The sequence below is a fragment of the Amphiura filiformis genome, chromosome 13 (genome assembly GCF_039555335.1).
Source record: "Amphiura filiformis chromosome 13, Afil_fr2py, whole genome shotgun sequence".
Taxonomy (NCBI): Eukaryota; Metazoa; Echinodermata; class Ophiuroidea; order Amphilepidida; family Amphiuridae; genus Amphiura; species Amphiura filiformis.
Window position 1 is genome coordinate 13966789 of NC_092640.1, and position 25025 is coordinate 13991813.

Sequence of the window (25025 nt, forward strand, 5' to 3'; positions counted from 1 at the left end):
ACGATTAAGACAAAGGTGGGAAAGGGCTTCACAGATACGTTACCATAGATACGTTACCCCCCCCCAATACGTACAAATAATATTGCTCAAAAATGAAGTATTGTTGAAAATCACCCATGCATTGTTTTGTGTTCTGAAACTATTAAAATTTACGATTCTGAATGATTTTCTTGAATTCTTCGTGCATGGTTGGCATTTTGTCATTCCTGAGACCAAACTTGAACCCTTTATCGGAGAATGTGCCTTTTAGCAAAGTCATAGTTCATTGAATTTACAACCATATAACAAAACAGGCGAAAATAGTAACTTTTTGCACAAGATTTGCAATTTATAGAGAATTGGCCATTGCTCATTCTAGTGACTCTAGTGTATGGACAATATAAGTGTGCTTTTTCATTTAGTGACATAAAATGTGACAAATATTGTAAGGAACACTTGATGGGTTTTGACTTTTAAAACCTACATTTTGGTCAAAAAAGTGCTTAGATAGGTAGTTTTGAACAGATTTACCACATTCGCCTTGCTACAACATTGAATTGCGTTATCTGTTGACCTAGTGTTTTTAGGGGAAGTGTTAGCTTTCGTTTGATATAAAAATTTGATTGGATGAAGGGAACAATTGAGGTTTCGACAAAAAACAATCAAAGAGGCCCATTTTTCAGCTAGAAGCTCCACAGCTCTCACATTGCTATGCACTCAACCGTGTAGTGTAATCAACGACTGTGGTGGAGACATTCACTGTTTGTTGTTCTCTGCTTGGAAGCTCTTGGAGGAAAATGTGTGCTCAGGTGTGTCGAGGTGGAAACTGTGCGCATGATGGTTTATAAGAGAATTCCATAATGTGCTTTCTTATCATATTGGTCGGCCCATATTGCAGCTTATATATGGTTGTTTGATGTTATCATTTATTATGTTTTCTAACAAAACATAGGCTAGAATTCTAGACCCGAACAATACCAACAGCTATCTTACTAATATACACATATTTTTTTTAGCTATTGTTAGCATAGATTTTCCTAATTCCTTTATCAAATTTTTGATCTTTTTCTGCCTTTTTGTGGTAAATTTTATTCTATAAGTTGCATATTTGTGTGAAAATTGAGGGCGCTATTTACATATTTTAGACCAATAATATAAGTTTTTCCTTTCATTTCATGAAAAAAAAATGCTTTCCATTTTTCTGATGTTTTAACGTCATTATGTGTCTACCCCTTGTAAAGATGCAAACAAGCAGGGAAACAAGATTGAAAATAAATAGCGCCATCAGTGTTCAACTTTGCTTTAAAATGAATACAGTACTACATGCCATCAAATAATTTTTTGTACGATACGGTAGGTCACAATGAAACATCAAAGATGGTGATTACTGACTATTCCTTATTCAGTGGGGGTCAAAATCATGACATTCCTGCAAAGTTGTAAATCTACAGTTTTTTATGGTTTTTATTGGGGGAAACTGGGGGAAACATCTCTAACTGGAAGGTTTTTGCCCCCCCCCCCTGTGTCATTGCCAATGTCCACATGTTCATATCAATTTTCTTGCTTGTAAATAATTGTGCTCAAAGTTATGAAGACTCAAACAAGTGGGGATATTCTTTTTCAGGTGATATTTCAAGCACAAGAACACAAAATTAATAATTATGTATGAACATGATGGAAGTATAATTTCAATGTTTTGTTCGCTCTCTCATAGCAAGCATGGATTTCCCAGACATACATTCCTTCAATCAGATTTATGATTGCATCGTAATTGGAGCAGGAATAGAAGGATCATCTACAGCTTACAGATCAGCAAAACTAGGATACAAAACACTGCTACTTGAACAGGTAACACACGAGGGTCATTCAAAAGTTACATCTCTGTTATCTTACGTGCTTGGAAATAGAAACGGAGGAACACAAACCGGCTGGGACCGAGACAAGTGGCTGTGCACCTGGGGGTCACTCACCACATGTTTTGCCACACATCCGCATCACCCCCAAAAGTGCCTACTTTCCAATTTTCATCACCACATGTTTTACTAAAACCCGCATCCAAGAAAACCAAAATGGTTCTATTTCCTGTGATGACTGTATAAGTGTATATCTCAGAGACTTTATGTAGCCTACTTGTGGCTGTGCATCCCCCCCCCCCAAAGTATCTACTTTCAAATTTTCATCACACAGCGTCGTCGGCATCTTTCTGAAAATTGTGAAAAAGGGATACTTTTAAAGAAAGTATAGCATATTTAAGGGGTCTATAACAGCCCCAATCCTTCTACATTAATGGTTGGTTATTATTCTGTGGTGACTTTGAAGTAAATTGAGACAAAAAAAAATCAGCAATTCTCAGTTTATTTCTCTGCTTTCTTTCCGTTTTCTCTACTTTCCCCGGGGTCTGAAATAATTTAGGGCACATTACGCTATTTAGGAGTGCAAAATTAGTGGATATGGTAATACGACATTAAGGGGGTCGGATGTGGGCGGGTAGTATTTGTTGGGAACAATGCCACCCTGGGGATGTGCGATGCAAATGTTAACTAAAAATATGATGTGCGGACTGTTTGTTCTGTGTATAATTTATACACACATTAAATAAGTTACTTTGTTTTTGATGTCTGTTTAACACCCTCAGTTTTGTTTACCGCATTCACGGGGGAGTTCCCATGGTCCGTCACGTCTCATACGCTTTGCACATTCAAAAATGCGCTATGCAGAAATGATGCCGGAAATGTATGATGTATGGAATAGGCTGGAAGAGGAAAGCAATACCAAACTATTTCAGTAAGTGTAATATATTTAGTGCTCCATATAGAGATGTGACACAACTTGTCATGATGCAGTCATGTCTACAGTAGAATTCACCACGACCTTTGCAGGACTTAAACCCCATTAAAAGCTATTAAACCAAGATAACACTCATTGAAAACAGCTCAACTGATTAAATCAGATCTTCTCTGGTTGTACACATGTGTCTGTTTTACCTGTGCGGTATCGCAATGAGCTGGTATTATAGTTTCAGTTGGGTAACCGATTATAAAGGAAACGCAAGGTAACAATGGTATGGTACTGAACTGTACTGAACTGAACTATGTGGGCATTTGTTCACGAAATGAGACAATACTCTGCTTATTGTTAACCAGCATTCTTGAAAATGAGCAACATAATGATTGTTGACTTAACAATAACACGGTTTGGAAATAATTTCTTCATATTTTTTGGTGTTATCTGTCGTTTACATATCCTTCCTAAAACACAAAAGTGCGAATACTTCCAAACACCTAAATTAGCTAAAAATTTAGGACATGTTACAAAACTATATTTTCTAGAATTCCAGAGAATACTTTAAATGTAGCTTGTATCGTTTTTTTTGTAGCATCCTTCAGAAGTGAGCGGTCCGTTACCAATATTTTCGTTCAAATCTCCATTCAATTAACACGGGGAGTTGGCTAGCTATGCCTTGCCCTCACTCATATTTTACCAAAGTGCGACTATTTCTGAACATCTAACCTAGCTGTAATTTTAGGTCATGTTAGAGAAATATATTTGCTAGAAGTTTGGAGAATACTTTAAATATTGGCCTGTTATTTTTCACACAGTGATGTTAACTAGGCAAATGCCTATACTTCTAACATACACTATTTGTAAAGGTCGCGCGTCAATGGTGAGAGCACTGTGTATTGTGTATAGGAAAACGGACAGTAACTGCAGTATGTCTTTAACAGGTATCATTTTTTTCTTTAAAAGTCTTTGTATGCCCAGACACGACCGACCCAAAATTTTAAAAAAAACATCAAACTTTTTTCTCATCTCTCTGACTTGGAAAACAATTTGGTTGACCATCATTATTTTCGCCAGATAAAGGCTGGCTATTTGAGTCGGAGAGCGGCTTTGTGAACATAAAAGATTATAGAGTACTCAGTAGTATTGGTTTGAAGCTGTTTGAATTATTTTAATTTTTTTTATAGTGAAAATATTTTCAACTATCGTTATTTGATTTGTAAGAAAAAGGAAGTACGTTTTGCTGGGGCTCACATACCCTCTACGTAAAATCATGCTACAGTTGATGGGGTGCTTAAAATTATAAAAAATACTTTATCTATTATATATATGTGGGGAAATTGCAGGACAGGAATGAACACTACTAATCATGAGCAATCCAAAATCATGCAATTTCTACACATTTTAATCTTAAACTTACTTGTCTTACCCTTTTTCCAAAAAAAACCCCAGATTACTATTTGGTGGCGCGAAATCTACAATATATAGTTAAGCTGTCCAAGTGTTGTCGCGTGAGTCATCCTATATGGGGGGGCATGATTGGAGGGGGGGCACCGAGCCTGATAAGCAGTTTTCGGCAATTTTCCTATGGGATTTTCTAAATTTTCAGATTGATTAGAGGGCACGTGAAAATTTAACCTTGTCCCCTGTCTGACTTTTAATAGAAAAACTGGCTTGCTGATAGTTGGGAGGCCCTCTAACAATGTAGTTGCAGAACGTGTTAAAGTACTCAAAGCTATGAAGACACCATATGAAGAGCTCACCCATCCACAAGGTCTTCAAAGACATCTTCCAGATGCGACGTTTGGACCAGATGCTATTGGATGTATTGATAAGATGGCACTTGTAGTGAGGGCTGATAAATGTTTAAAATGTTTTCAGGTAATACATGAATCAGTATGGTCTTTGCAGTGGGTTAGGGGGTTGAACCTCCAATGAGTTTGTTTACTAACTCAACCCCAGAGAAAATTTCAGACCCCCCCCCCCACTTAAAGAATATTTCAACCACTCTACTCCCTCACAAGTAATAATGTAAAATTGAAAATTTGAGTGGTAAACACAAAATTTCACCTTTATGATATAGCAGACTGATTTTGCTGAAAATTGCCATTGTTTTATTCAATTGTTGGCCCCACACATACATGGGGCTTATATTATTTTATATTATCATTCAAATGGTTGCCTATTTAATAGTTGTTTCTTTCTTTCTTTGTTTGGCTGAGTGTCCGGGCGGAAGCAAATTCATTAATCCACTGCACAGCTCCAACGTAAAAGCCAATCAACTTCAAACTTGGTATAGTGATAGTATATCACGACCTGATGTGCTGTATAATTTTGTGTCCTGTTATTGTGCGTAATTCTAGTTAAAAGGGCATTTCGTGATTCACAGCCTCATCCCCTCACCTTTCTCAAAACAAGTTGAGATTCTTATACCACTGGAAACCTCTGGCTAAATAATGTTTGTGTACAAAAAATTCTTGCAGATTAATTCGTTTAGCAAAAATATTTGAATTTGAATTACGTTCTGGTGCACCAAAACGAAATTACAACGCATTGTCTATGGAGCAGTGTAATACACATAATCATGCATAACTCGCAAACGCAAAATCGGATCAACTGAAATTCTGGGAATAAACGTTTTTCGTGGATAGCTTCTGAAAATGTTATTAAAAGAGGATGCTAGGATCACGAAATACACTTTTAAGATTTTTACTTGGAAAAGGACATGCATAATTGTATAATTTTTCATATAGTCTGTAATTTTTACAGGATCAGTTTGTAGCACATGGAGGGATTTTACATGATGAAGAAAAAGTCTTGGAGATTCTACCTGGAACTCTGGTTACCGTGGTAACAAACAAAGGCAAATACAGAGCAAAAAGTGTGGCTATTACAGCTGGACCATGGTCTTCAAAACTACTAAACCCAATAGGCTTGGAACCCCCTATTAAGGTATGTATATAAGTATTATAAGGTAAAATGATAATAGATATATCTCTCTTAATATAAAAGAGTGAAAAACTCACTCCTCAAAAGAGTGGGACACTTATAAAACCACTCAAAAAGAGTGAAATGTGTTTTTTTACTTTAAAACCACTCAAAAAAGAGTGAAAACCACTCTAAAAGAGTGAATTTCAACTCGTTCAAGGAGTTAAATGAATGACAACACGTTTTTAGAACTCTTTTTTGAGTGGTTTTAAAGTTTAAAAACACATTTCACTCTTTTTTGAGTGGTCTTATTAAGAGAAATATATTTTGATCATGCTTAACTTGTTTAGATTATAGTTTTTCAAAATGTTTGTAAATTTAAGAGTCAGAAAGATGTCACTTTTATGCTTTTTGGGCAAAATAGAAAGGTTGAGACACAGTGGCACCAGGTGCCTATACAGAACTCCAGCAACCGACGTGCTCAAATTTTCTTTTGTAGCCAGAAAGACCATAAAATGTGTAAATATGCAACCATTGTGTTGTGTAAATATACGGCCATCATGGATAAATACTAGTAAAATTTCCCTGTGGAGTTTTTGAGCAGTCAAGTTAGCTCAATCGATAAGGCTTTTTTTTTTTATAGTGCGAGAGGTTGCAGGTTCGAACCCGGGCGGTGCCTAGTAGGCCTATGCTCTCGTGAAAAATTGAGTTAGCTTGAAATTCCCCTGGACAAGGAACTTACTGCTAATTTGTCTCGTTGCAACCCGTATGAAACTCGGTCGCTGATCCTGGCTGCGACGGTTATTTGTGGAATGTCTAGGGTGTGCGCTCTTGAAGCAGCAAAGTCCCTGAATGGTCCCTGTTTAATGGTTTGTGGAATGATGTGGGCCGTAGTGGTCAGCGACAACATGTAAAGTGTGCTGAGGCTTGTGGATCAACGTGTAGGCGTTGTGCCTGTGCGTATAGCGCACTATAAATCACTTTTTTTAAGGCTTTTATGATGTGTGTTCCCATGAGATATGCCCTGTGGAGTCACTTACGAGGTCAGGTACAACCTTATGGAGATGTTTTGCTCCATAAGGAAAAAATATTCGGACAGTTTATAAAACTGTATGATAAAAGTGTATGATTTCCATAAGGTAGGAGTTTGCATATGTGGGGGTGCTTATGTTTGGGTGGGAGGGGGTTGGATGTACATTATGTGGTTTGGTTACAACTTTGAGCATTGGATGATTTCCTATTTCTTTTGACAGGTTTGGAGGGTCAATGTGTGCTTCTTCAAGGAGAGATCCATAGGAACATATTCAAAATGGCCAGTATTCATTGATTCAACAGATAGTGGGTTTGTTTGTGGCTTCCCTAGTAACGATTATCCTGGTTATATGAAGGTAAGTCTTATTACGAGCCGTGATGACTCAAGGCTAAATCACACGAATGCACAACAATAATACACTGTTTGATTAAATTAACAAAATCTAAGTTTTTATTTGAAATTCTATTACCCCCACGACCCATTATTCAAAATCGCGCACTGTGATTTGTTGAAACGCGTCACGTGAAAGACCATTAATTAGCGATAAAGTGTCAAGGGCAACGAACTTTATGTTCTTCTATCATCACAACACAGCGCACAGCAATGCGCACAGCACACCTGCTTATGTAGGGGAGAATGGAATGCCAGGGGTGTGTTATTGTATGTGCATACCTGCTTATAGGGGAGAATGGAATGTTTGGTTGTGTTATTGGAATGTGCATACGCTTTGGCTACGCGTAGGCGCTCCACCTTGAGGTAAACAACTTGAAATATTTGGGCAAAAATGTGATATTTTAAATCGCAATATTTTGTGGTAATAGAATAGAAATAAAGGGTGCAGCATTATCCTTGACATGCAAATAATGTGTCCTCTGCAGTAAAAACGTTTAAATAATGGGTTCGGCTGCGCCTCACCCATTATTTACGTTTTTACTGCCTCGGACACATTATTTTCGTGTAAAGGATCAAATGAGAGAATCACATTGTACATGTACTGTCTGCTGTACCATATGTCTTCCAACAAGTGCCGGAGTGTCGCGGTCTAGCTTTGCTCCAAAGCCGACCTATTTTCCACCCAATAGAAGAAAAACTGAAAAACCATGCCACATCCCCTCTGACCACACACTAGTAAAGACCGGCGCGTCGGTTAGTGGACTTTCGCGGTTAGTGGGGTGGGGTCATCAGTGGTCTTTCCTGCAGTGTGGCCCTGTTGTGATGTTGGTGAGCCACTGGCTCGCTTCGCTCGCGTGCCTTGCCTTCGGCAAGGGATAGTGCAGTGGTCTGTTACTTCTGAGCACAGATGTGTTGGTGACTAAATGTAGTTTTGCCTTAGCATGCTTAGTACTGGTAGTGATATCATGTTTTACTATACATTTTCTTCACTTGCTTATTGTACTCGTGGATCACTGGATCTTCTTAAAGGGTACACCGAGGGCTCAGGCCAAGAGCTAGTCGCGGTCCTGCCCTAATGTCTTAGCTGCGCGGAAGGTCGCGTGTTCGATTCCTATGTCGGTGCATTCACCGATATTTTATCTGGAGTTAACACTGACATTTGTTAACTTGTTTGTCTTAAGTTTTAATTGTAACACTTTTGGGTGGGTTAAGGTGGTACTACACCCTAAAATTCGTGACTATTAATTGCATTTTTCTCAAAAAATAATAACACACTGGTGACAAAAGTTATGTATATTATAGGGGCAAGGAATCCAGTTACTACACTGGAATTTCAGTGACTCAAGACAAGTGGTACAATAATAAGAAAAGAGGTACCGCTAGAATGTATCTCATTTCTTAACATATATAATGAACCACTTGTCTTGAATCACTGAAATTTCAGTGAAGTAATTGGATTTGTTGCCCTATAATATACATAACCTTTGTTATCAGACGCAGTTATTTTTGAGAAAAATGCAAAATTAATCACACAATTTATCAGGGGTGTAGTACCACCTTAAATCGTCCTTACTCTTGTTATGTTTACATTCATTTATGATCCCAATGTGTTTGTTTGTTCCAGTACACAATGCGTAACTCTATCTTTTGCTTTTAAAAGACCTTACTAATGATAGTGGTATTGTTAAATGTATTATCATTTATATTATACTAAAACAGGGTCCAAGAATTTAACCTTGGTTAAGGTGGAATCCCCCAGGTTTGGGTGATCTGGAATCTAAAGGTTGTATAGGTAAACTTAGTGAATGAAACTTCCCATAACTAGGTGGCATGTATACCTTAAACAATTTTATTCAAATCCAATACTCAGAATGTTGGTCATATCACCCGTTGCCATGGTAACGGCCGCCATATTGGATTTGGTAAATTTCAAAGGTAGAGACCTTTGGAACATGATATCTCAAAAAGTGTTTTATCAATAGAAATTAAATTTTGGGAATGTGTTTTTCATAGACAGGACTTGAATCTGAACTAGAATAACATAATTCCCAAGCTTGGAATTAAAAACTTCTAGTTCAATTTATAACCCTGCATATCAGCCACACTCGGTTTAAATTTGAAGTCCATACCTCATATACTTTTTGAGATATTGTGTTCCGTGTGGACATGCGTTCATAAAAAAAAAGTTTTCAAGATATCAGCAATTTAATGAATTTTAGTCTAGAAACACTGTTTTTAGGATTTTTTATATTTTAGAAACACTGTTTTACTTTACACCGACCTATTTTCCACCCAATAGAAGAAAAACTGAAAAACCATGCCACATCCCTCTGACCACACACTAGTAAAGACCGGCGCGTCGGTTAGTGGACTTTCGCGGTTAGTGGGGTGGGGTCATCAGTGGTCTTTCCTGCAGTGTGGCCCTGTTGTGATGTTGGTGAGCCACTGGCTCGCTTCGCTCGCGTGCCTTGCCTTCGGCATGGGGAGAGTGCAGTGGTCTGTTACTTCTGAGCACAGATGTGTTGGTGACTAAATGTAGTTTTGCCTTAGCATGCTTAGTACTGGTAGTGATATCATGTTTTACTATACATTTTCTTCACTTGCTTATTTTACTCGTGGATCATTGGATCTTCTTAAAGGGTACACCGAGGGCTCAGGCCAAGAGCTAGTCGCGGTCCTGCCCTAATGTCTTAGCTGCGCGGAAGGTCGCGTGTTCGATTCCTATGTCGGTGCATTCACCGATATTTTATCTGGAGTTAACACTGACATTTGTTAACTTGTTTGTCTTAAGTTTTAATTGTAACACTTTTGGGTGGGTTAAGGTGGTACTACACCCTAAAATTCGTGACTATTAATTGCATTTTTCTCAAAAATAATAACACACTGGTAACAAAGTTATGTATATTATAGGGGCAAGGAATCCAGTTACTACACTGGAATTTCAGTGACTCAAGACAAGTGGTACAATAATAAGAAAAGAGGTACCGCTAGAATGTATCTCATTTCTTAACATATATAATGAACCACTTGTCTTGAATCACTGAAATTTCAGTGAAGTAATTGGATTTGTTGCCCCTATAATATACATAACCTTTGTTATCAGACGCAGTTATTTTTTGAGAAAATGCAAAATTAGTCACACAATTTATCAGGGGGTGTAGTACCACCTTAAATCGTCCTTTACTCTTGTTATGTTTACATTCATTTATGATCCCAATGTGTTTGTTTGTTCCAGTACACAATGCGTAACTCTATCTTTTGCTTTTAAAAGACCTTACTAATGATAGTGGTATTGTTAAATGTATTATCATTTATATTATACTAAAACAGGGTCCAAGAATTTAACCTTGGTTAAGGTGGAATCCCCCAGGTTTGGGTGATCTGGAATCTAAAGGTTGTATAGGTAAACTTAGTGAATGAAACTTCCCATAACTAGGTGGCATGTATACCTTAAACAATTTTTATTCAAATCCAATACTCAGATTGTTGGTCATATCACCCGTTGCCATGGTAACGGCCGCCATATTGGATTTGGTAAATTTCAAAGGTAGAGACCTTTGGAACATGATATCTCAAAAAGTGTTTTATCAATAGAAATGAAATTTTGGGAATGTGTTTTTCATAGACAGGACTTGAATCTGAACTAGAATAACATAATTCCCAAGCTTGGAATTAAAAACTTCTAGTTCAATTTATAACCCTGCATATCAGCCACACTCGGTTTAAATTTGAAGTCCATACCTCATATACTTTTGAGATATTGTGTTCCGTGTGGACATGCGTTCATAAAAAAAAAGTTTTCGAGATATCAGCAATTTAATGAATTTTAGTCTAGAAACACTGTTTTTAGGATTTTTTATATTTTAGAAACACTGTTTTACTTTACACCGACCTATTTTCCACCCAATAGAAGAAAAACTGAAAAACCATGCCACATCCCCTCTGACCACACACTAGTAAAGACCGGCGCGTCGGTTAGTGGACTTTCGCGGTTAGTGGGGTGGGGTCATCAGTGGTCTTTCCTGCAGTGTGGCCCTGTTGTGATGTTGGTGAGCCACTGGCTCGCTTCGCTTGCGTGCCTTGCCTTCGGCAAGGGATAGTGCAGATGGTCTGTTACTTCTGAGCACAGATGTGTTGGTGACTAAATGTAGTTTTGCCTTAGCATGCTTAGTACTGGTAGTGATATCATGTTTTACTATACATTTTCTTCACTTGCTTATTGTACTCGTGGATCACTGGATCTTCTTAAAGGGTACACCGAGGGCTCAGGCCAAGAGCTAGTCGCGGTCCTGCCCTAATGTCTTAGCTGCGCGGAAGGTCGCGTGTTCGATTCCTATGTCGGTGCATTCACCGATATTTTATCTGGAGTTAACACTGACATTTGTTAACTTGTTTGTCTTAAGTTTTAATTGTAACACTTTTGGGTGGGTTAAGGTGGTACTACACCCTAAAATTCGTGACTATTAATTGCATTTTCTCAAAAATAATAACACACTGGTAACAAAGTTATGTATATTATAGGGGCAAGGAATCCAGTTACTACACTGGAATTTCAGTGACTCAAGACAAGTGGTACAATAATAAGAAAAGAGGTACCGCTAGAATGTATCTCATTTCTTAACATATATAATGAACCACTTGTCTTGAATCACTGAAATTTCAGTGAAGTAATTGGATTTGTTGCCCCTATAATATACATAACCTTTGTTATCAGACGCAGTTATTTTTTGAGAAAAATGCAAAATTAGTCACACAATTTATCAGGGGGTGTAGTACCACCTTAAATCGTCCTTTACTCTTGTTATGTTTACATTCATTTATGATCCCAATGTGTTTGTTTGTTCCAGTACACAATGCGTAACTCTATCTTTTGCTTTTAAAAGACCTTACTAATGATAGTGGTATTGTTAAATGTATTATCATTTATATTATACTAAAACAGGGTCCAAGAATTTAACCTTGGTTAAGGTGGAATCCCCCAGGTTTGGGTGATCTGGAATCTAAAGGTTGTATAGGTAAACTTAGTGAATGAAACTTCCCATAACTAGGTGGCATGTATACCTTAAACAATTTTTATTCAAATCCAATACTCAGATTGTTGGTCATATCACCCGTTGCCATGGTAACGGCCGCCATATTGATTTGGTAAATTTCAAAGGTAGAGACCTTTGGAACATGATATCTCAAAAAGTGTTTTATCAATAGAAATGAAATTTTGGGAATGTGTTTTTCATAGACAGGACTTGAATCTGAACTAGAATAATATAATTCCCAAGCTTGGAATTAAAAACTTCTAGTTCAATTTATAACCCTGCATATCAGCCACACTCGGTTTAAATTTGAAGTCCATACCTCATATACTTTTTGAGATATTGTGTTCCGTGTGGACATGCGTTCATAAAAAAAAAGTTTTCGAGATATCAGCAATTTAATGAATTTTAGTCTAGAAACACTGTTTTTAGGATTTTTTATATTTTAGAAACACTGTTTTACTTTAATTTTGATTTGGAAAAGACAAACTTGAATTATCACAAATAATAGTGAAGATTAGAGGTCAAATGCTTGATTGTTTTTTGAGATATGAAATTTTAAAGGGAAAAACGTTAAATATCGCAGCTGGAGAAAACATTAAAATACATAAGAATTAATTAAAAAAAATTTGCCTCGCGAAGTTACATTTTTGAATATAACTTTTGAATGAAAGCTCCGATTGTTGTCAAACAAAAAGAGGGTTTTTTTTCCTTAATTCCATTTTGTAAAGTTATTTTTTTGCCCTCAACCGGGGATTCCACTTTAAACTATAGTTTTGAAACTTTAACTTTATATTATCTGCAATTCTCATTTACAATTTTTCAAAATGTTTGCGTATCAGGACGTGTTGTAGTTTCTAAGACTATTTTACATGATTGGTCACACGATTAAGAATATTGCAAATAATAAGCATGTTAACCAAACGGTTCGTTAGTCCACCATTCTCATTATTTTGTGATGTGACGTTTTTTCTACCAAAACTAAATATCTACGAAACATAAACTTTCAAAGTGCATTTGACTCGATTTAAAAAAAAATGAACCTAGCTACAGCTCGATGAACGTACACCTGGTTCACTAATACCAAGTTAATGCTATTATGTTTTACAAAATGTTAATCAAAAATATATTCTGGGAGTTATTTAAATAGGTAGGTTTTTATTCAAAATATAAATCCATTTAATTGACTTGTCATTATTTTCACTTAGCTACAGCTTGATAAAAGTACACACCTGGCCCACTAATGTCAAGTTAACGATATTATGTTTAACAAATGTTTAAAAACGGTATTAATTTTTATGTTAATCAGAAAAGAAATTGGTTGGATGTGTTATTTAGAAGGGTAGGTTTTCATTTATAGATTTAAATCCATTTAAATGAATTGTAATTTTTTTACCTAGCTGCAAAAACGCATACACATGCTACAAAGGTGTACAAAGATTCCTACAATTTCTTAAAATATCACACAACAAATTATCAAAATGTGATAAGATTGCTGTAAATTTCGCAACTTTAGTGACACGCAAAGGTTCATGTAAGATATCTGCAAATTGTACAAAATTTGTCAAAGTTGCATTCAAGTATTATTACAAAAACATAAACGCACTGTCTATGAAACACTAAAGATGTTGATCAGTTCATAAACGTGGTGTCAAATTGTCTACAAGCAATACACATAAAGGTTAAATACCCAAATGATTTGATGAGTTTATGTTGGGGTGCGTCTACAGGATCACGCAATAGAAATAGGCTATGTGGATTGGGGACTTAGCTTAAAATATCGGCAGTAAACCTAAAACGTTCGTGAAGATTCCAAAACCATAAATTGTCTTTACAATGTTGCAAAATTCATCAAAATCACTGATCTGCTCGTCCCGAGGCTTTTCCTCACCAGTGACCAACAAATCATGGAGTAATGGGCATCGCCAGAGGCGTTGTATACGGCAATAATATTGCTTGAATTTTTCGCAAAATGAATGTTTGACTGACTACCACAAACTTTACCCATTTGCAGAGGATTTTCAACTTGATCAGTCGTGCTTTGTAAATGAACTTCTTTAATATCCTGGTCATTTGTCGGGTTGAAACTTGAATTGTATATAAATATTTTAAGCACGGATTTTTAATTCTCATTGCACGGATTTTCATCCTCACTGCACGAACGTGCCAGGAGGCACGTTAAAATAGCCCATGCTGATGTATACCCAGCAAACACAAAAACGTTTTTAAAACGTTTTAAATAAGTTATATTTTGGGTTTTGGTTTAGGTAAAAACGTTTTAATAACATTAAAATGTCGGGTTATATAAAGGTCATGAAATCGTTTTAAAACGTTTTGTATGAAAACACACAACAACAATATTTTAAAAATGTTTTCAAAAATGTCATTGTAAACTATTTTTGCAGACATTTTTGGCGAAATGTTTTGTCAACACTTAAATAACATTATGTTAAAATATTTGCACCCAGCAATCACAGAAATGTTCTTAAAATGTTTTTTACAAAACGTTTTAATAACATTTAAATGTCGGGTTATATAAAGGTCGTGAAAACATTTTAAAAACGTTGTTGTAAATATTTTGGGCAAACATTTTTTGCAAAATATTTTTTTTCAACACCAAAATAACATTCTGTTTAGAATGATTTGTACCAAGTTTTCACAAATGTTTTTGGAATGTTATTAAAACATTTTTATACCCTTTATATAACCCGACATTTAAATGTTTTCTGTAAAACATTTGTGTTTGCTGTGCAGTAAATTACCAACAAATGTTATTTAATGTTATGAAAACGTTTTATACCATTAATGAACCCTTTATATAACCCGACATTTAAACGTTTTCTGACAACCTTTTATAACCATTTGCGAATGATGTCGAAAACGTTTTGTGTTTGCTGGGTATATCCTTGTTCGCTTATCCTGCGAAAATCACTGTTCAACGAAGTCCATTGTACACTTGCATTAATTATATATCCTTCCTTTGTGTATAAAATCCTCGCACAGAAATGGTGGTGCTTTCTCCAAATGCTCAAATTTTACACAGTTGAAACTTTCTCCAGCTAAGATGCTTCTTTCGATGATCACACTCTTTCCCCAGGAAACAGTGGTTTTATAAACCAGACTCCAGCAAGTCGACAGAAGAATTATAATCTTTTGGGGATTATTAATATCTTCAGTAGATAACAATAAGGCTATCTTCAGCAGATATCATTAATGCTATCTCCAGTAGATAAAAATAAGGCTATCTATACAGTATATAACGTTCATGCTATCTCCAGTAAATAACAATAAGGCTATCTTCAGTAGATAAAACCAATGTTATCTTCAGTAGATAACAATAATGCTATCTCTAGTAGATAATGATAATGATATCTTCAGTAGATAACAATAACGCTATTTTCAGCAGATAACATTAACGCTATCTTCAGTAGATAACATTAATGCTATCTCCAGTAGATAACAATAATGCTATCTTCAGCAGATAACATTAATGCTATCTCCAGCAGATAACATTAATGTTATTTTCAGCAGATAACATTAATGCTATAGTATCTTCAGTAGATAACAATAATATTATCTCAAGCAGATAACATGAATACTATTTTCAGTAGATAATAATGCTATATCCAGTAGATAACATTAATGCTATCTTGTAGTTAACAATTGAAGGCTATATCTTCAGCAGATAACAATACTGCTATCTTCAGTAGATAACATTAATGCTATCTCAGTAGATAACAATAATGCTGTCTTCAGCAGATAATATTAATGCTATTTCCATAGACAACATTAATGCTATCTTTAGCAGATAACATTATTGCTATCTTCAGTAGATAATTGTTCCGCTAAATGAGTAACAGTGAAAATTAACATAGGTTTACCTGCCCAGCAAGGTTAATGCTATCTTCAGCGTATGATACTTCAGTGCAGATAATGCTGATGTTCTCTTTAATTCACAACATTATGCTATCTTCAGTAGATAACAACAATGCTATCTTCAGTAGATAACAACAATGCTATCTTCAGTAGATAACAATAATGCTATCTTCAGTAGATAGCAATAATGTTATCTTCAGTAAAGAACAATAATGTTATCTTCAGTAGATAACAAAAATGCTATCTCCAGTAGATCATATCCATTAGACCTAAAAAATTGTTTGATTGGCGTAACCCGACCTACCCTAAAATTAGGCCCGACCCTAGAAATTTTCCCTTTTTTTTTTTTTTTTTTTTAAAACGTTTTTTAGACCTTATGCTGTAAATCAATTGTCTTTTATCGACTTACATTTGTTTGGCACATACAGATGGGCTATCACCATTTATGGAAGGAGGTTGACCCAGATGAGCGTGACTATAAAATACACGGGGAATCGCAGGTTGATATTGAATTCCTGAAGAAGTATGTAAGGAGACATTTTCCTGGATTAGAAGCAGAACCAGCCATAGTGGAGACTTGCATGTATACTGTAAGTAGTGTGAAGAGTCACCAAAAGAATTGGGCTGAACATGACTCAGCAGCACAAAGACATATCTCCATTACCTACTAGCACAAATACATATCTCCATTACCTACTGTGTGTATAATTATTGCCTGTGATATATGCAAGAGTTTGCCCAATGCACAATGCATGCATCTTCTCATTGTTTTAACTTGATAACTCAGCAGCACAAAGACATATCTCCATTAGTTTCTATGTGTATGATTGCCAGTTATGACTGCAAGAGTTTGCTCAATGCACAATGCATGCATCGTCTCATTGTTTCAACTTGATGACTCAGCAGCACAAAGACATATCTCCATTAGTTTCTATGTGTATGATTGCCAGTTATGGCTGCAAGAGTTTGCTCAATGCACAATGCATGCATCATCTCATTGTTTCAACTTGATGACTCAGCAGCACAAAGACATATCTCCATTAGCTACAGTGTGTATGATTGCCTGTGATATATGCAAGAGTTTGCTGAATGCACATTGCATGCATCATCTCATCATTTCAACTTGATGACTCAGCAGCACAAAGACATATCTCCATTAGCTACTGTGTGTATAATTCCCTGTGATATATGCAAGAGTTTGCTCAATGCACATTGCATGCATCATCTCATCATTTCAACTTGATGACTCAGCAGCACAAAGACATATCTCCATTAGCTACTGTGTGTATAATTGCCTGTGATATATGCAAGAGTTTGCTCAATGCACAATACATGCATCATCTCATTGTTTCAACTTGATGACTCAGCAGCACAAAGACATATCTCCATTAGCTACAGTGTGTATGATTGCCTGTGATATATGCAAGAGTTTGCTCAATGCACATTGCATGCATCATCTCATCATTTCAACTTGTTGACTCAGCAGCACAAAGACATATCTCTATTAGCTACTGTGTGTATGATTGCCTGTGATATATGCAAGAGTTTGCTCAATGCACAATACATGCATCATCTCATTGTTTCAACTTGATAACTCAGCAGCACAAAGACATATCTCCATTAGCTACCGTGTGTATGATTGCCTGTGATATATGCAAGAGTTTGCTCAATGCACAATACATGCATCATCTCATTTTTTCAACTTGATGACTCAGCAGCACAAAGACATATCTCCATTAGCTACTGTGTGTATAATTCCCTGTGATATATGCAAGAGTTTGCTGAATGCACAATGCATGCATCATCTCATCATTTCAACTTGATGACTCAGCAGCACAAAGACATATCTCCATTAGCTACTGTGTGTATGATTGCCTGTGATATATGCAAGAGTTTGTTCAATGCACAATACATGCATCATCTCATTGTTTCAACTTGTTGACTCAGCAGCACAAAGACATATCTCCATTAGTTACTGTGTGTATGATTGCCTGTGATATATGCAAGAGTTTGCTCAATGTACAATACATGCATCATCTCATTGTTTCAACTTGATAACTCAGCAGCACAAAGACATATCTCCATTAGCTACTGTGTGTATGATTGCCTGTGATATATGCAAGAGTTTGCTCAATGCACAATACATGCATCATCTCATTGTTTCAACTTGTTGACTCAGCAGCACAAAGACATATCTCCATTAGCTACTGTGTGTATGATTGCCTGTGATGACTGCAAGAGTTTGCTCAATGCACAATGCATGCACCATCTCATTGTTTCAACTTGTTGACTCAGCAGCACAAAGACATATCTCCATTAGCTGCTGTGTGTATAATTGCCTGTGATATATGCAAGAGTTTGCTCAATGCACAATACATGCATCATCTCATTGTTTCAACTTGATGACTCAGCAGCACAAAGACATATCTCCATTAGCTACTGTGTGTATAATTGCCTGTGATATATGCAAGAGTTTGCTCAATGCACAATGCATGCATCATCTCATTGTTTCAACTTGATGACTCAGCAGCACAAAGACATATCTCCATTAGCTACTGTGTGTATAATTGCCTGTGATATATGCAAGAGTTTGCTCAATGCACAATGCATGCATCATCTCATTGTTTCAACTTGATGACTCAGCAGCACAAAGACATATCTCCATTAGCTACTGTGTGTATGATTGCCTGTGATATATGCAAGAGTTTGCTCAATGCACAATGCATGCATCATCTCATTGTTTCAACTTGATGACTCAGCAGCACAAAGACATATCTCCATTAGCTACAGTGTGTATGATTGCCTGTGATATATGCAAGAGTTTGCTCAATGCACATTGCATGCATCATCTCATCATTTCAACTTGATGACTCAGCAGCACAAAGACATATCTCCATTAGCTACTGTGTGTATGATTGTCTGTGATATATGCAAGAGTTTGCTCAATGCAAAATACATGCATCATCTCATTGTTTCAACTTGTTGACTCAGCAGCACAAAGACATATCTCCATTAGCTACTGTGTGTATGATTGCCTGTGATGACTGCAAGAGTTTGCTCAATGCACAATGCATGCATCATCTCATTGTTTCAACTTGATGACTCAGCAGCACATAGACATATCTCCATTAGCTACTGTGTGTATGATTGTCTGTGATATATGCAAGAGTTTGCTCAATGCAAAATACATGCATCATCTCATTGTTTCAACTTGTTGACTCAGCAGCACAAAGACATATCTCCATTAGCTACTGTGTGTATGATTGCCTGTGATGACTGCAAGAGTTTGCTCAATGCACAATGCATGCATCATCTCATTGTTTCAACTTGATGACTCAGCAGCACATAGACATATCTCCATTAGCTACTGTGTGTATGATTGCCTGTGATATATACAAGAGTTTGCTCAATGCATGCATCATCTCATCATTTCAACTTGATGACTCAGCAGCACAAAGTCATATCTCCATTAGCTACTGTCTGTATTATTGCCTGTGATATATGCAAGAGTTTGCTCAATGCACAATGCATGCATCATCTCATTGTTTCAACTTGATGACTCAGCAGCACAAAGACATATCTCCATTAGCTACTGTGTGTATGATTGTCTGTGATATATGCAAGAGTTTGCTCAATGCACAATGCATGCATCATCTCATTGTTTCAACTTGATAACTCAGCAGCACAAAGACATCTCCATTAGCTACTGTGTGTATAATTCCCTGTGATATATGCAAGAGTTTGCTGAATGCACAATGCATGCATCATCTCATCATTTCAACTTGATGACTCAGCAGCACAAAGACATATCTCCATTAGCTACTGTGTGTATGATTGCCTGTGATATATGCAAGAGTTTGCTCAATGCACAATACATGCATCATCTCATTGTTTCAACTTGTTGACTCAGCAGCACAAAGACATATCTCCATTAGCTACTGTGTGTATGATTGCCTGTGATATATGCACGAGTTTGCTCAATGTACAATACATGCATCATCTCATTGTTTCAACTTGATAACTCAGCAGCACAAAGACATATCTCCATTAGCTACTGTGTGTATGATTGCCTGTGATATGCAAGAGTTTGCTCAATGCACAATACATGCATCATCTCATTGTTTCAACTTGTTGACTCAGCAGCACAAAGACATATCTCCATTAGCTACTGTGTGTATGATTGCCTGTGATGACTGCAAGAGTTTGCTCAATGCACAATGCATGCATCATCTCATTGTTTCAACTTGTTGACTCAGCAGCACAAAGACATATCTCCATTAGCTGCTGTGTGTATAATTGCCTGTGATATATGCAAGAGTTTGCTCAATGCACAATACATGCATCATCTCATTGTTTCAACTTGATGACTCAGCAGCACAAAGACATATCTCCATTAGCTACTGTGTGTATAATTGCCTGTGATATATGCAAGAGTTTGCTCAATGCACAATGCATGCATCATCTCATTGTTTCAACTTGATGACTCAGCAGCACAAAGACATATCTCCATTAGCTACTGTGTATAATTGCCTGTGATATATGCAAGAGTTTGCTCAATGCACAATGCATGCATCATCTCATTGTTTCAACTTGATGACTCAGCAGCACAAAGACATATCTCCATTAGCTACAGTGTGTATGATTGCCTGTGATATATGCAAGAGTTTGCTCAATGCACATTGCATGCATCATCTCATCATTTCAACTTGATGACTCAGCAGCACAAAGACATATCTCCATTAGCTACTGTGTGTATGATTGTCTGTGATATATGCAAGAGTTTGCTCAATGCACAATACATGCATCATCTCATTGTTTCAACTTGTTGACTCAGCAGCACAAAGACATATCTCCATTAGCTACTGTGTGTATGATTGCCTGTGATGACTGCAAGAGTTTGCTCAATGCACAATGCATGCATCATCTCATTGTTTCAACTTGATGACTCAGCAGCACAAAGACATATCTACATTAGATACTGTGTGTATGATTGCCTGTGATATATACAAGAGTTTGCTCAATGCATGCATCATCTCATCATTTCAAGTTGATGACTCAGCAGCACAAAGACATATCTCCATTAGCTACTGTGTGTATAATTGCCTGTGATATATGCAAGAGTTTGCTCAATGCACAATACATGCATCATCTCATTGTTTCAACTTGATGACTCAGCAGCACAAAGACATATCTCCATTAGCTACTGTGTGTATAATTGCCTGTGATATATGCAAGAGTTTGCTCAATGCACAATGCATGCATCATCTCATTGTTTCAACTTGATGACTCAGCAGCACAAAGACATATCTCCATTAGCTACTGTGTGTATAATTGCCTGTGATATATGCAAGAGTTTGCTCAATGCACAATGCATGCATCATCTCATTGTTTCAACTTGATGACTCAGCAGCACAAAGACATATCTCCATTAGCTACAGTGTGTATGATTGCCTGTGATATATGCAAGAGTTTGCTCAATGCACATTGCATGCATCATCTCATCATTTCAACTTGATGACTCAGCAGCACAAAGACATATCTCCATTAGCTACTGTGTGTATGATTGTCTGTGATATATGCAAGAGTTTGCTCAATGCACAATACATGCATCATCTCATTGTTTCAACTTGTTGACTCAGCAGCACAAAGACATATCTCCATTAGCTACTGTGTGTATGATTGCCTGTGATGACTGCAAGAGTTTGCTCAATGCACAATGCATGCATCATCTCATTGTTTCAACTTGATGACTCAGTAGCACAAAGACATATCTCCATTAGCTACTGTGTGTATGATTGCCTGTGATATATACAAGAGTTTGCTCAATGCATGCATCATCTCATCATTTCAAGTTGATGACTCAGCAGCACAAAGACATATCTCCATTAGCTACTGTGTGTATAATTGCCTGTGATATATGCAAGAGTTTGCTCAATGCACAATACATGCATCATCTCATTGTTTCAACTTGTTGACTCAGCAGCACAAAGTCATATCTCCATTAGCTACTGTCTGTATTATTGCCTGTGATATATGCAAGAGTTTGCTCAATGCACAATGCATGCATCATCTCATTGTTTCAACTTGATGACTCAGCAGCACAAAGACATATCTCCATTAGCTACTGTGTGTATGATTGTCTGTGATATATATGCAAGAGTTTGCTCAATGCACAATGCATGCATCATCTCATTGTTTCAACTTGATAACTCAGCGGCACAAAGACATATCTCCATTAACTTCTGTGTGTATGATTGCCTGTGATATATGCAAGAGTTTGCTCAATGCACAATACATGCATCATCTCATTGTTTCAACTTGATGACTCAGCGGCACAAAGACATATCTCCATTAACTTTGCCTGTGATATATGCAAGAGTTTGCTCAATGCACCATGGCGCTTCATGAATTCTTTATTGAAAAAGTGGAGCTTCACATAAAGTACAGCTGCTAAAAGTCTGTGTACAAATTGTGAAGAAATAAAGTGATGATGCCTTTTTTATCTTTCTTCTTTAGTGCACACCAACAGAAGAGATAATCATTGACAGGCATCCAGTGTACTCAAACATTGTATATGCATGTGGATTATCAGGTACCTTAATAAAGACATTAGACTTATTGGTCTTAAACCTGGAGTCTGGTAACTTCTGAGCCTCATAACTTTTTAAAATGTTTTCATGACCTTTATATAACCGGACATTTAAATGTTATTAAAACGTTTTGACCGAAACTAAAATGTGTTTATAACATGTATATAACGTTTTATAAACATTTCTGTGTTTGCAGGATAGACAGTGGCATAGATTTCTTTTTTTTTTTTGTTGGGGGGTGGGTTTGGAAAAAATTCTTGAAGTATAGTGAATCCATCACCTTTTGGTACCAGAATAATAATTTTATGGTACAAATGTGCAAGAAGCACGTGAACATTATTGTGCCATATTGAAGATAAACTAGTGAAATATGATGCAAAAGTGGCACTTTTGGGCCTAAAATTGCCAAATATGAGGTAAATTTGGTCAGGCGTCATTTACTATGAATTTAAGTGTCGAAAGCCTATCTACTTGTCTATAACTTGATTTGAATTTTGTTATGTTGATATATGTTGCAGGTCAAGGCTTCAAATTAGCACCCATCGTTGGCAAGATGCTGTGTGAGATGGCTTATGGGAAGCAAACCAGCTATGACATCACACCGTTTACTCTCAAATCACTACTAGCTAGATCAAAATCAAAGTTGTAGTGTAGGAAAGTATATGAAGTAGGCCCTATTCAGATCTAAATTGAGATGTATCCAAAGGATGCTTATTGTTTTTTGTATTAAAAATGTTATTTTATGTAAAGAGATGGGATAGTCAATCCAATACTGATTGCTGCAGCCATCGCGTGTGCTTGTATTTAAGGTCAATGAAAAGCCTTTAATATAGGCATATTTAGTCCGTTTTAAAGGGAATTTCAGAGATCTTTCGAGGACCAAAAATATTGTTAATTTTTCTGAAATCACTGAAAATGGTATTAAATCTTCTGTTCAGAAATATCAGCATGAGGCTCTGGCAATCTGACCCCGGTGAATTAATCTGTCATGTTTATGTTTGTCTTATTGTCTTAGTTTCCCCTTTTAGTTTTTGTTTGTTTGCTTTGTATGTAGGGCTTCCCTTTGATTTAGCGCTCATATTGCCTGTGCTTTTTGCTAAATGAAATAAATAAATGAATAATGTATAATGATTTTTATGGGGTTGTAGCCCTACACTGCCAGTAAAAGTGTTAAAAATATGAAATGTATTACAGGTCCGAAACCATATATTGTATTGTGATTGAAACTGATAATGTTTTGTTTATGTTGTGGCGGCTTCTTCATATCTTAAAGGGGCATTTCGTGATCCACAGCCTCATCCCCCCACTTTTCCCAAAAAAAGTTCAGATTTTTACACCACTGGATACCTCTGGCTACATAATGTTTATGTACCAAATATTTCTTGCAGATTAATTCGTTTAGCAAAAATATCGCCAAATTTGAATTACAACACATTGTCTATGGAGCAGTGTAATACACATAATCATGCATAACTTGCAAACGCAAAATCGGAATCAACTGAAATTTTGGAAATAAGCTTTTTTCGTGGATACCTACTGAAAAATGTCATAAAAAGAGGATGCTAGGATCACGAAATGCTCCTTTAACTGGGGTGACCCGATTGACAGCCTCATCCATCCACTTTATCCCATCAAAATGATGATTTTGGTATAAGGTGAACTTTTTCTAATTAACTCAGTGACATTTTTGGCCGGAAAATGTTTTGTTCTGGTGATATAATTACAAAGACATTTTAGAATGTTGGTACCATGTACTGTTCTATGAGCTACTGCTATTACATTGTTATTTTAAGGCTTTAAAGGACAAAATGCTGCTGTTAAATATACATTGTATATATACTCATTAAATAGTCATTTGGTCGAATTGAGATTTTTTGTTGTCCCGTGTTTGTCATTATTGTGTGATCTCTCTATGAATTGTGGGGAACCTTTTTTTTTTTTAAAGAATCTCAACAATGAATTCAAATTCAAGATTTCTAACAAACTATGCAATGTCAAAGAAATAATATCACACCATTTTTTTTACATTTTATTTGGGATGACTGTGATTTGTTATTTTTCATTGCCGTTTTGGCATTGACAAGACAACAGAAAACTTGAATTTGAATTCATTATTGAGATTCTTTAAAAAATGTAGTTTTCTCTCAGAGGACTAGAGCACTAGACTAGACTGTATTCCTGGTGAATGGAAAAAGGGGATTATTGTATCAATTCACAAGAAGGTGAGTAGTTTAGTAGGTACGTTTAAGGTAGAAGTTGGGAGCCAAACTCAGGAGCAGGATAATGGTTGAGGTCATGACCCGACGGAAGTGGCGCTAATGACAAGAATTTCGCCTTTTGCAGGGGCGGATCCAGAACGGTAAACTATCGAGATCTAAAATTTGTATAAAAACGAGAAGAGAATGGCAAAAATGA

The 25025-nt window shown here is 36.5% G+C and overlaps 1 protein-coding gene across 1 annotated transcript; it reads left to right on the forward strand.

Annotated features, from left to right (window-relative positions):
- Positions 1-1676: 1676 nt before the first annotated feature.
- LOC140167430 (peroxisomal sarcosine oxidase-like) lies at positions 1677-23274 on the forward strand. The gene is made up of 8 exons (XM_072190737.1): positions 1677-1827; positions 2615-2763; positions 4425-4641; positions 5530-5712; positions 6942-7076; positions 16449-16610; positions 22537-22612; positions 23129-23274. Exons 1-8 carry the CDS (start codon positions 1699-1701, stop codon positions 23257-23259), a joined length of 1182 nt encoding a protein of 393 aa, XP_072046838.1. The 5' UTR covers positions 1677-1698; the 3' UTR covers positions 23260-23274.
- Positions 23275-25025: the final 1751 nt, after the last annotated feature.